Source organism: Pogona vitticeps, chromosome 2 (assembly GCF_051106095.1).
Source record: "Pogona vitticeps strain Pit_001003342236 chromosome 2, PviZW2.1, whole genome shotgun sequence".
NCBI classification, from domain to species: Eukaryota; Metazoa; Chordata; class Lepidosauria; order Squamata; family Agamidae; genus Pogona; species Pogona vitticeps.
This window is the reverse complement of record NC_135784.1, coordinates 174,640,211-174,653,161: the sequence shown is the minus strand read 5'-3', so window position 1 is coordinate 174,653,161 and position 12,951 is coordinate 174,640,211. Positions and strand designations below refer to the sequence as shown.

Genomic DNA, 12,951 nt, shown 5'->3' with positions numbered 1-12,951 from the left:
CATTCAATTTTATGTAACTTTCCCTGTCTCCCTTGCATTTTGTTTCCTTTCTCTTCTCTGCTATTTGTCAGGCCTCGTTGGACAGCCACTTTGCTTTCTTGCATTTCCTTTTTTTTGGGATGGTTTTTGTGGTTGCCACCTATACAATGTTATGAGCCTCCATTCATAGTTCTTCAGGCACTCTGTCCACCAAATCTAGTTCCTTAAATCTGTTCTTCCACTGTGTATTCATAAGGGATTTGGTTTAGATTATACCTGACTAGCCCAGTGGTTTTTCCCACTTTCGTCAGTTTAAGCTTGAAGTTTGCTATGAGAAGCTGATGTTCAGAGCCACAATCAGCTCCAGGTCTTGTTTTTGCTGACTGTATAGAGCTTCTCCATCTTTGGCTGCAGAGAATATAATCAATCTGATTTCGGTATTGCCCATCTGGTGATATCCATGTGTAGAGTTGCCTCTTGTGTTGTTGGAAAAGAGTGTTTGTGATGACCAGCTTGTTCTCTTCACAAAACTCTGTTAGCCTTTGCCTTGCTTCTTTTTGAACTTTTGAACAAGACCAAACTTACCTGTTCTTCTTTTTATTTCTTGACTCCCTACTTTAGCATTCCAGTCCCCTATAATGAGAAGAACATCTTTCTTTGGTGTCACTTCTAGAAGGTGTTGTAAGTCTTTATAGAGTTGGTCAGTTTCAGTCTCCTCAGCACTGGTGGTTGGTGCATAAACCTGGATTACTGTGATGTTGAAAGGTCTGCCTTGGATTTGTCTTGAAATCATTCTATCATTTTTGAGATTGTATCCCAGTACAGTACATATTTTCCCACTCTTTTGTTACTATGAGGCTACTCCATTTCTTCTACAGGACTCTTGCCCACAATAGTAGATATGGTAATCATCTGAATTGAATTTGCCCATTCCCATCCATTTTAGTTCACTGACATTTTAGTTTACTGACATGCCTTTGTTTTAGATATAGCTAAATACTGTTTCTGGGCAGCAGGCCCTGAACGTAAAACTACTAACTGATGTGCATATGCCAATAGAATACCTTAATTTTCCTCTTCCTTCCTCAGTACATGATGGGAAGCAGTAGACTCTACCAAGAAAGCTGGGCCTCTGAGTAAAAGGAGAACAGATTTAACTTTGGGAATCAGTGTAGTATAGGAAGGTGAAGTAAGATGAGAGATAGCGAGCAGCTGCAACATCCCATTCTGTGGGCCCAACAGTGTATGACTTGGAGGTGGAAGAAACCAATCTGAGCCGCTAACTTAGCTTTTTGCTCTAGAAAGAGACAGGGAAAGCAACAAAACAGTTGAGAGTTTATTATTTATTAAGCCAAGAATGCATGTGCTGTAGCAGTTTGCTTGTAAAAAAGGATACGAAGGAACAGAAAGGCACAGGGTGTTTGAAAACTAGTTATGGGCCCCCATGTGTTTAATTGATGAATGGCTTGGACTGTATTTCTGTTGCAGAAATCTGACAGTATTTCTTCTAACTGATTTTACTTCAACTGCATTCTGTAGTTGCATTGCAGAAGTAACATTCAGAGTATATATACTGTACTCTCTACATAGATTCTGGATACTCATGCTGACAGTCCTCTGGACGCCTCTGCTACTTTCCCATTGATTATTTAGTACAGTGGTGCCTCGCAAGACGGGCGCTCCGTTTAACGACGAATCCGCATTACGGCAAGGTTTTTGCGATCGCAAAATGACGTTTTGAATGGGGGAATTTTGCTGCATAATGATTGGTTCCCTGTTTTGGGAACCGATTTTAGCTTCCCGACGATCAAAACAGCTGATTGTCGGGTTTTCAGAATGGCTGCCGGGTGCTCAAAATGGCTCCCCACTGTGTTTAGGAGCCATTTTTCGCTGCACAGGCACCCGAAAATGGCCGCCCCTATGGAGGATCTTCGCTGGACGGTGAGTTCTTAGCCGATTGGAATGCATTAACCAGGTTTTAATGCGTTTCAATGGCTTTTTTATTTTCACTTTACGACGTTTTTGTTCTACAGTGTTTTCGCTGGAACGAATTAACGTCATAATGCGAGGCACCACTGTATAGTAACAAAAAGAATGATATAGCTGCCTACTTCATAATGATACGAGTGGGGCATTGGAGTCAAATTGCTCCTAGAAAGTGCAGTTATAGTCAGGATCCAGGAAGCAACTTAAAAACAGTATAAGTTGCTTCCTGGATCTTGATTAATTCCACTTTCTAGCTGTAGTTCACCACCAAATCAGTTTTCTACTCTTCTCCTGATGCCCACCTCAAACTTCACAAAGTCTTATAAAAGCTAAAGTACCAGTGCAAATGGCATGGTTGTCCTTTGGGTTTCCTTTGAAGAGCTCTTCCTAACTGTTGGCCCTCCAAATATTTTAGACTTCAATTTCCAGTACCCTTGATTTGATTGATTGACTGACTAACTGACTGATTGACTGACTGATTGATTGATTGATTGATTGGATTTCTATCCCACCCATCTAGACCAAAGGTCTACTCTGGGTGGTTTACAAATTTAAAAACAATAAAACAAAAAATATATATTATAGATCCAAGGTGGTGAAAGTATAAGAAATTAAGATATGGCAGGATGGAAAGCCTGCCCAAATAGCCAGGTTTTAAGTTTATTCCTGAAAACACCCAGAGAGGGAGCCAGGTGAATCTCCACTGGCAAGTTGTTTCAAAGGTGAGGGGCCACTGCCGAGAAGGCCCTGTTCCTCGTTCTTTCCTTCCTGACCCCCCCTCGGTGTTAGGCCCCTCAGCTGCCCATCCTGGCTGGAACAAGTGACTGGCAGAACTGGGTGGGAGAAGGTGCTCTGCCAGATATCGAGGTCCTAAACCATTGGGGTCTCAAACTGTGGCCCTCCAGATGTTCTTGGACTTCAACTCCCAGAAATCCTGGCCAGCAGAGGTGGTGCTGAAGGCTTCTGGGAGCTGTAGGCTAAGAACATCTGGAGGGCCACAGTTTGAGACCCCTTAGGGCTTTATATGTAATCGTAAGAACTTTAAAATCAACGTGGAAATGAATGGGTAGCCAATGCAAGGTGGCCAGTGTGGGGGAAATACGTTGGTACCTTTTCACCCCTGTAAGAATTCTGGCCGCTGCATTCTGTACCTTCTGAAGTTTCCGTGTCAGTCTCAAAGGCAGCCCCACGTAGAGCACATTACAGTAATCTAATCTTGAGACTATGAGAGCATGGAACAAAGTGGTGAGCGCCCCCACATCAAGATAGGAACGCAGCTGGGCAATCCGCCAAAGGTGGAAATGTGTGGAACGGACCAGTGATGACACCTGGGTCTCCATGGTGAGTGCCGGGTCCAGATGTATACCCAAACTGCGAACCTCACTCTTGGTGGTAAGAGTCACACCCCCCCCCCCAAATGAAAGAGAGTTTCCCAGACCACTGATGTCTGGAACACTCACCTGAAGGAGCTACGTCTTGCCCGGATTCAACCTCAGTCCATTCACCTGCATCCATTGCTGAACAGCCCCCAGGCAGCGCTCAAGGGATGAAACGGCATCCACTGTCGTTGGAAAAAAGGATATGTAGAACATCCCCTGATGACCCCTCCCAGTGGCTGATATAGATGTTAAAAAGCATTGGAGAGATAATTGAGCCCTGCAGAACCCCACAATTGAGGCTCTATGGGGCTGAGAAACTCTCTCCAACCTGCACTCTCTGGGGACAGTCTTCCAAGAATTGAGCATAGTCTGGGCTGGCAGAGGCTTCTGGGAGGTGAAGTAAAAAAATATCTGGAAAGCCAGAAGTCAAGAATTACTCTTCTTGATAGAGTCTTCCATTCGTTCCTCTGTGTAAGGACCTTGTCATTGTTTATTTTTGGGGGGGGAACGCAACCAGATTGTTCAGGTTATCTCCCTGGATTTTACAGCACACATGACTTCTCTTTGCTTCTCTTGAGGCCTTTCATTTTTTTCCCTGCCATCTCCCATTAGCATGCGTCCAAAAGCCGACAGAACCGGAAGTGTGGTGAATGTGAGGCTTGCCTCCTGAAGACCGATTGTGGCCGCTGTGACTTCTGCTGTGACAAGCCCAAGTTTGGTGGGCAGAATCTGAAGCGCCAGAAATGTCGCTGGAGACAGTGCCTGCAGTTCGCAATGGTGGGTGCTTTCTCTCTCTTGCAATGCTGTGCATTTGGGGGCCTTGTCTCTTCCCTTTGCTTCTCACTGCACACATCATAGTCTGCTTAGCTACTCCTTTCTGGTAGTCATGGCTATTGGGGGAGGGGTAGATCTTGCTCACTTCAGTCAAGCCGCTAAGGAGGATTCTGCATGCCTTAGCTCACTCATATGACCCACCATTCTGCTTGCATATTTGCATGCCCTTAATTGCTTGTGCACGGTGTTTGGCTGCAATGTGTGGTCCCTTCCATGTAAGCATCGCCCTGATGGATCAGGCCCGCCTTCTGTTTCTAACAGCTGTTGGCCAGATGCATCAGGGGTTCTCACAAGCAGGATTTGAAAGAGATCTTCTGTTTGTCCCACAAATTTGTTTTCCAGGTATATACTGCTTCTGTATATTGTATTTTCACCTTGACTATCATAAGGATCTTGAGAACAGTGACTGAAGGTTTTCTAAAGCCTGCTTTTTAAATCATGGTGTTTTTAAATTCAGTTGCCCAGCAAATAAAATGCTCTTTTAACCTGCATGGTGCCCTTTCTAGCTCTGGATTTGATTGATCCTTCTTATATTATACTCCGTAGCTTGTTACATGCTGAATATGCTTCTCCACTCTTTTAGAGCTGAAATGAGCATAATATCGAAGCTTGTTAAGACCTTCATGAGGACTACCTCAGGATCATTATTCTCCCATGCCACAGGTTAAGGACAGAATTTGTGACGTGTCCTTCTGGCTCAACATTCCTTCTCGACTTCAGGAAGCACTCTAATTGGAAGGACTATTAATATTTCTTCCCTCTTTTTTTGTAAGCACTGCTACCTGGTCTACTCTAACAACAGCGGGCACCATACCCTCCCCATGGAGAAATGCGTTTGATGTCTTTGAAACTTATTGACTCTGCTACTTCTATGGATTGCAGCCTGAGCTATATTATTTTTTTGCAAAGTAGGGAATTAACAGAACCACTTGGTTCTGTTCCAAAAGCACTGTGTGGAGGTTATTCACGCTGTAGACTGCACAAGTAATGATGGTCAATTAAGAGGCCGTCTTTCTGCAGGAAATCCGCTTATCAGAGCACTTGTATGCTGCAAGAAAAGCTAGCTGGGGTGGCAAGGATTTCTGTTGCTTCCATAACTTAGCCCTGTGCTTTTGGGAAATTTAGAAATCTGCAAGAAACACAAGAAGGGCTTGGGAGGTCATGTATAATGGGCTTGAAATGTGCTCATTTAGAATAAGGAGGAGTTCCTGTTGTGTCCTGGGGTCTCCATTATCACGCTCTTGATGGACAGGAAGAATTTTGTTTAATTTTTTCAATCTTGAGAGTTCTTTTAAGGCATTTGATGATGATGTTGGGAAGAGTTTTTTGCTTTCTGAAAAAAAAAATCCGTTTGTGTCAGACTGCTCAGATTAGTTCAGCCAAGAGGGACAACACTCCCTTCCATAGCTCCCTCTTCTTTGTGTCCAATCTTCCCCACTGCCTCCAGTACCACCGCTTCCATATGTGGCTCGCTCACTTGTGTAACCTCTTCCCGGCTGTCCTGTATTGCTGGCATCCTGGTTGTATCATTCCTGTGGTCTGTGTTGGGGTGGGTTGATGTGTGAAGGAGCCACATTGCCTGGTGGGGTGAGATGGCTGACTTGCTCACCCAGTTGGTGTGAAAATGTGGGCTGATGGAACGTGAATTCTGCTTTTTAGCTCTAAGATGTCTCTCCTCCTAGGGCTTCCTTGTGTTGAATTCATATCTCCAGGCAGAAGCTTTTGGGGAAATGAGCTATCTCAGTTTGTTCGTATTTTGATGCACTTCATATGACATGTCTTTTTCCTCTCCCCTGCCTCCTCCTCCTCCTCCTCCTCCTCCTTCTTCTTATTATTATTTGAGATTTCACTAGGTAGTTTGATTGTCCATTTCAAGCATATCTTTAGAGCCATAAACACATTGTAAAGATTTGTTATGGTCTTCTGGCTAACCAGATGGACTCTGCTTGAAAGGAAAGCTGAGATTCTCAGCAACATGGGGACATAGAAAGCTGTCTTATACTGAATCAGCCCATTTGCCACTCCAGTTCTGTGTGGCTGACACTAACTGGCAGTGGCACATAAGGGATGGAGACAGGATTTTTTCCCTCAGCCTACCTGGAGATGGAAGCTTCTGAATGCAAGCATATGCTTTGCTTCAGAGTCATAGGCCCTGTCCCCTATCTCAGGGGTCTTAATTCCCCACCCAAAATAGTAGTCTACATTTCTGACAGGTGCTTCTGCAGAAAGACAGCATTACAGACCTAGAATGCAAAGAAGAGATGTATGGACTGGCTCATCCTGAATGTATCACCAGTAAACTGCCCCCCCCCCCCGCTTCAGTTACAAGGATAGAGAGCCACAGAAAATGTACTGAGCTAATATCTGTCTTTCAGATTGATCCGTTGATGCTCACCAGGTCTTCTTGATCTGGGCTCATCTGTTCAGCCTCCTGCCTTTGGTTGTAATTTTGGGCCTCGACTCCCCAGCTCACCAACTTTGTGCGCAGTCCTAGACAATAAACAAGAGAGCTGAAGCAAGCTGCAGAGGCAGAATAGAAGAGAGAGGAGTGGAAGCTGCAGCTGTGGGGGGAAGGAGGCATGCATGGAGGCGAGGACTAGTGGAGGAAGAAACATACCGGCTCTCTTGGAAAAAAGTAGGCAAATGATAACCTTGAAAAATGAGCTCCAGATCTTTTGGGCCAATGTCTAAGAACAATATCAGACTTCTACCGCACCTCGGGAAGTTTCTTCAGTTTACAATGGCCAATCCTAACCAGTATCCTTAGGATCTTTGTGCCTGCTTGCATTCTACCGTGACATAAACTATGCCAGGCAGGAAATGGCTTCACAAGATAATGCAAATTTGTGCACCTTGGGAAAACATTTTTCTTCTTCTCCAATTAGACATTTTGTCTGAGAGAGTGGGAGATGCTGAATGGCCTACGTCCAAGCTATCTCAAGGCCTGTGTCTCCCTTTATGAGCCTGCTGGAGTGTTAAGATCATTTGGGGAGGTCTTTCTCTTGGTCCCACCACCTTCACAAGTGTGTTTGGTGGGGACATGGGAGAGGGCCTTCTCTGTTGCTGCGCCAAGGCTCTAGAACCCCCTCCCACAGGAGGCCCGGTTGGCCCCATCATTGCTGTCCTTTTGTAAGTGAAGGCTTTCCCTTAATGACTGGTTGTCTGAGAGGGGTTTTAAGTGGAGTGCTGTGCCTTTTTTTTAATGCTAAATGATTTTTAGTGTGATATTTGATTCTTTTTAAATATTTGTATAGATACTGTTTTTAGTTTTCAAATATTGTATTTTAATTATGTAAGCTGCCTTGGGTCCCTTTTAAGGAGAAAGACGGGATAAAACTATTTTAAATAAATACTTGTTGACAAGATGGTAAAATATGGGCTAGATGATATTACAGTGAAGTTAGAGCCACATCTGATTGAATGAGCCTATTTAATACAGTAAGTGGTTATCAGTCACTTAGCATCCTTAGGCATCAGTTAGCATCAGTTACTTAAGAGCTTTGTGTCACAGTGGTTGAACTGCAGTACTGCAATTAAGAACTGTCTTCACAATCTGCATTCCATCCCACTGGATTCCAGTAGCTGGTTCAAGGTTGACTCAGCCTTCCATCCTTCCAAGGTTGGTAAAATGAGTACCCAGCTCACTGTGTGTCATGAGGGCAATATGTAGCCCACACAATTAAATTGTAAACTGCCCAGAGAGTGCTTTAAGCACTGTGGGGTGGTATACAGTATAAGCAGCATATTTTTTTTTTTTTTTTTTTTTTTGCTTTGCTTTGCTTTGTGGATGGAAGGCTTGAGTGCAGTGCCCTTGGCTTCTGTTTTAGTGCCTGTGCTGTTCAACATCTGCATCAATAATCCTGAATGAAGGTGTGGTGGGGTTACTTATTTAGATATGAAGCTAGGTATGGGATTGTTATTGACAATAATTGAGGCAAGCTGGAATACTGGGTTAAAACTATCAAGATGAGATTCAACAGGAATAAATGTAAAGTCTTTGCAAAAAAAAAAAAAAAGTAAAGCCACCGGTGTAGGTTAGGTGATACCTCACTTGACCGCAGTAGGTGTGAAAAGAAGCCAAGTGTCTTTGTGGTTCATAAGTTCACTGTCACCAAGCAGTGTGATGCAGCTGCTAAGTGCTTTCTTAAAAAGTTGAATGGTGGAGCACCCTTAGTCTGCAGAAGAGGAGACTGGGAGGGAAGATGAGCACCGTCTTCAAGTAGCTGCACAACAGTCATGCAGAATTTGCAGTTTGTTCTTGGTTGCTGAAGACAGGGGGACTCCTTCCCTCCTTTCTCAGGGGAGGAGATTTTGTCAAAACACCTGACCGTGAAAGTTACTCAGCAGTTGAACAGTGTGCCTCAGGAGGTGGTGGGCTCTTCTTTACTGGAGGTACTTAAGCCGAGGCCAGACAACCATCTTGCAGGTTGCAGCTACAGCATCCCTGCCCAAGAGCATGGAGTTGAACTGGGTGATCTCAAGGACACCTCCAGCTCTTTGATTTTACGGGCTGGAGGCTGAAAGGAGGGAGAAATGGATCGTTCATGCCACAACAGGTAGTCCCAGTATGACCCTGGCAGTTCCTTATTAGATATTTATTTGGGCATTTTTGCATTCCTGAGAGCTAGAAACCAGTGATGTCTGTAATAAGCAGTGGTGGCGGCAGCAGCAGAACTACCACCAGCAGCAGCTTTGAGGAAACCTAGCAATTCTTTTCATTGCTTTATTATCAGAAATACCTTGGCTGTACAGTTGAATCCCAACAGTTTTTTTAGATCCTGTTCCTTTAGCCCTCTTGTTAACCCAAGGTGCCCTACAATACCTTGTCGTGATCTGCCGTTCTCCGCTTCTGACTGTTCTTTCTCTTATCTGTGCCTGTGTCTGAGCCTTACAGCTTCTTGCAGGAGGCAAATGGAAGGTTCTGCTTTTTTCATGCTGGGAGCTGTTCTGGGGTGCCTTGGATGCGCTTTGGGTTTGGGAATGGCAGATGGCAAGCTTGGGGGCATAGGAAGGGGACTGCAAGGCTTATAAAAGGAGTATGATTGCAGGAAAGGATGGGCCCAGCAATGATACTGTTTTGCTTTTGCGGGAGGGGCATCTCCTGTTTCTGCCACTGCTGCTTGCTGCCTCCACAGCTCCTCTTCGTGTCTCCCTCTTCTCTTCCCTTCCCTAGAAGCGGCTGCTTCCTGAAGAGTGGAGCAGCCCAGAGGTGGAGGGGGCAGCGGTGGCGGGCTGGAAGGCCAGGAGGAGGAGGAGGAGGAGGAGAAGGACCACCTTCAGTGGCCACAGCCGCAATCCCATCAGGATCAAGCAGGTGGGGCAGCAGGGAGCCAAGGGGAGTGGCCAGAAGCGACGGGCAAAAGCCAGGTTCCAGCTGGAGGTAACTGCCCCCCTCTTGACCCCACTGCTGTCAAAATACCCCTCTGGGTGTTGGGAGCGAGTCACAAATCCTCGATTGCAGGTGATACCTTGCCTTCCTCCTTTTGGTCCTGCTTCCACACCTGGCTGTTCTCTACTTCTGTTGGGGTGTGCAGGCAGTACCATGGGTATACATTGACAGCTTCTCTAAAGATAAGCACCATTCTTTGTGGCTGGAGCCTTAAGGATTTCTTTGTCCAGTTCAATTCCTCATGCGTCTTCCTGGTTTAAGGAACTTCAGGGCTACTTTGTTCCTCACTAGAATTGTTGTCCCTCAGGTACTTTCCTTCTTTCTGCTGTCTGCTTCTTGGCATTATGGATCTTAGTATGCTTGGCTGGGAGACGGGGAGTGAGTCAAAGGATGAAGGAGCAGGTTATGTGCAAGGGACATTGTCAGGGCTTGAAATTGTGTATATATAGAATGTTAGCTTAATTAAGGGGGGTATAGAAAAATAATCCTGAAAGTGAAAGTGCTTTTAAATTGAAGCTTGAATAATAGTTTGCTATACTCGTTCCAAAACAACTAGTCTGCTTTTCAGCTGAGCAAGCTCACTGAACAGTAACATTCCTGAGAGCTGAACAGGTTTATGTTATAAGGAAATTGTTTATATTACAGTGTGTATATATTTCTAAGTACTCTAGTGAACCTTTCAGTGATTATAACTTTCAGGGTACACAGTAGTCAGCATTTCAGGATTTTAGGGTGACAGTATCTTAGCACATTGAATGCTTAATGGTACAGAGCATCATTACTCTAAGCACTGCAAAATGCTAGGCAAAACAATTGTGTCGCTTGGTAGATTTCATGCTACAAATTTCTGAAACAGTTAAAAATTCCTATTGAAACATTATTCTTGGAGTACCATGCTTTTGGATTTCTAGGCCCCTTGAAAAGAGATTATTTACAGATTGAGGGGAGGTGGAAAGGATTGAATGAATTATAAATACAAGGAGATCACACACACACACACACAAATTCAGAAACGTATCTTAGTATTGCAAATCCACACCACTTTGGGCACAGGACACCAAACAGCCAGTCATGTAGCAGTGCAGCAGCTTTATTTCCAGATATCAACAACACAATCAACATGGATTTTCTTCCATAGATTGAAATGGGTTTGGCTGGGTGAACATTTGGAATTATTTTGTGTGTGTTCTTAATATGCATAGAAGCTAAGATTTTTTTTACATTATATATTCTTATTTTTAACAATGTTGATATTTTAGGAGATGTGTTCTCTGCCTTTTGCTGTTGAAATGTGCCTTTTTAGGTTATAAGTTCTTGCATTTTTAGAATGCAATTGAAACATTCTCATTGTTCTTTTTTTACTCTTAAAACACATTTTACTGTATTTTCTATTGAATGCTGATTTAATTAGTTGCCTACAACTTAAGTTTCAATTTTATTTTAAGTATTTGTGCCTACGGTTTTCTTCATAGCTCTTAGCTTTTTGTATTTTTAGAACTCTGAAGTACGGTAAGGTTCAGTACTAGAGATGTGGGATTTGTTTTCATCTAAAAAGACAAATCCCGCCAGCACTAGTCACCGGCCTGATTACCTCCCACCGCCAGAATCTGCTGGGCCATTTGCAGCATGATTTGTAGCATCATCAGCACGCCAATTGCGGCAGTAGCCCTGCTGTTGCAGCCCCACCTCCCTGCTCACCTGGCTACTCTGCGGCTGAGCGGGAAGACTTGTCATCCTACTGCCTTTCCAGAGTGGCTGAGTGAGCAGGGAAGAGAGGCTGCGGTAGCCAGGATACTGCTGTGATTGGCGTGCTGACGATTATGCTGGCCACGTGGTAAGTGGATTGATGGATTCTGAGGGTGAGAGGTAATCAGGCTGGCCACCTGTGCTGGTGGGATTCATCTTTGTAGATGAAGATTTTGTAGATGTGGTTTCAGTTATCTGCTCCCTGAAAATATTAAATAAACAAACTAGAAATGTATGTTTCCAAGGTGTATTACCAGAACTAGCCACTAGAGGGAACCAGCAACTATGCTATATTTAGGGTTTACATATCTCTCGTTTTTGGCATCCATGAGGCAGGGCTTAGAACCACTCATGGATTCCGCAGTCCTACTGTATTTTGTGCTTATGGAACATAGAAGCAGTGCAGACATAAAGCTTGTATAGTTAGGCAGTATTGGATATGTTGCAACCATGAAAAGGCAAAATTCATCAAAATGAATTTTGATACGATTGTCCATGATTATTTGGCTTCATTCTGGAATTAACCATTAATTAGGGTAAAATGCTAGTTGTAACAAACACAGGCTTCAGGTTTTTTTTTTGTAGGTCTCTTAGTGGTGTGTTCAGGCATTGGAATCCTTTACCTGGCAGGCTTTGTACAAGAATTTTTCTAGCCTTTAGTTTAGTACTGTGAGTGCAGTCTGAAGTACAGTCAAGATAATGAGGGGAGTTAATGGTTGATACTGATACTGTTTATTGTCCAGAAAAAAAGGTAAGATCATCATTAGGCATTATTTTAGAACACTTATCATGGATGTTGGGAAGTCTTGGGTATCAAGTCCAAGTCCTTGGTCCCAAGTTCCAAGTCTGAGCCCCTATTAAAAACAAGTTTTAGTCCCCCAGAAAAAAGGGAGGGGGTGGGTGGGTTCTGAGTCATAGTTAGTATAATACAGTTAATATAATGGACCAAGCCCATAGAATTCCGGATACCTCTCCTATAAATATCAAAGCATGGGGTGAGAGGTACATAGGAATCAAAATGGGACTAGGGAGTAGAAATGACAAGCACAATGGCATATATTTATTGGTATTTCAATAACAGTGAGGGGGCTTTAAAGTTAGGTATTAAAATTTGTTCATGTGTCTTTAATTAGGATTGTAACTTGATACATTTTTTAAAATAAATTGACATAGCATCTTGTGCCTGACTGGGGGAAATATGTAACCCTGCACTTAGAAGTTGAAATGCTCTATAAAATATTTATAGAAAAGATACAGGGACTTGACAGTTCAGAAAATATATCATTTAGAACAGTTGGTTGGAGATGGTTGAGAAGGAAAGATTATGTAATTGAAGTCATAAGAACTGAAAAGTTACTTTTACATTATATGCCTCTTGGAGTTTTTTGGTTCGTGGTTGTTTATATGTTTTTATTCAATATATCATGAGTATAATGTTTTAACTTGCTGTAACTGCCCAGTATAGAAAATTGCAATTATGGGGTAGTATATAAATTCAATAAATAAATATAAATAAAAGTTAGTACAGAGAAACAGTGGCCAAATTCTGAAGTCAAGGTAAATTAAGGATGGGCAAAGTGAGGCCTATTTTTTCTTTAAAATGCAGAATATTGCTGTAGAAACAGAACCATTTCAGAA

At 43.3% G+C, this 12,951-nt stretch overlaps 1 protein-coding gene across 12 annotated transcripts in view; it reads left to right on the top strand.

Moving 5' to 3' along the window:
* Positions 1–12,951, top strand: part of LOC110081139 (methyl-CpG-binding domain protein 1) — an 83,722-nt gene that overhangs the window by 59,645 nt on the left and 11,126 nt on the right. For all 12 annotated transcript variants that reach the window (XM_020797604.3, XM_072991292.2, XM_072991293.2 and 9 more), the window contains one exon: positions 3,957–4,121. In XM_020797604.3, the coding sequence (XP_020653263.3) occupies positions 3,957–4,121 (165 nt within the window). The remainder of the gene's footprint in view (positions 1–3,956; positions 4,122–12,951) is intronic.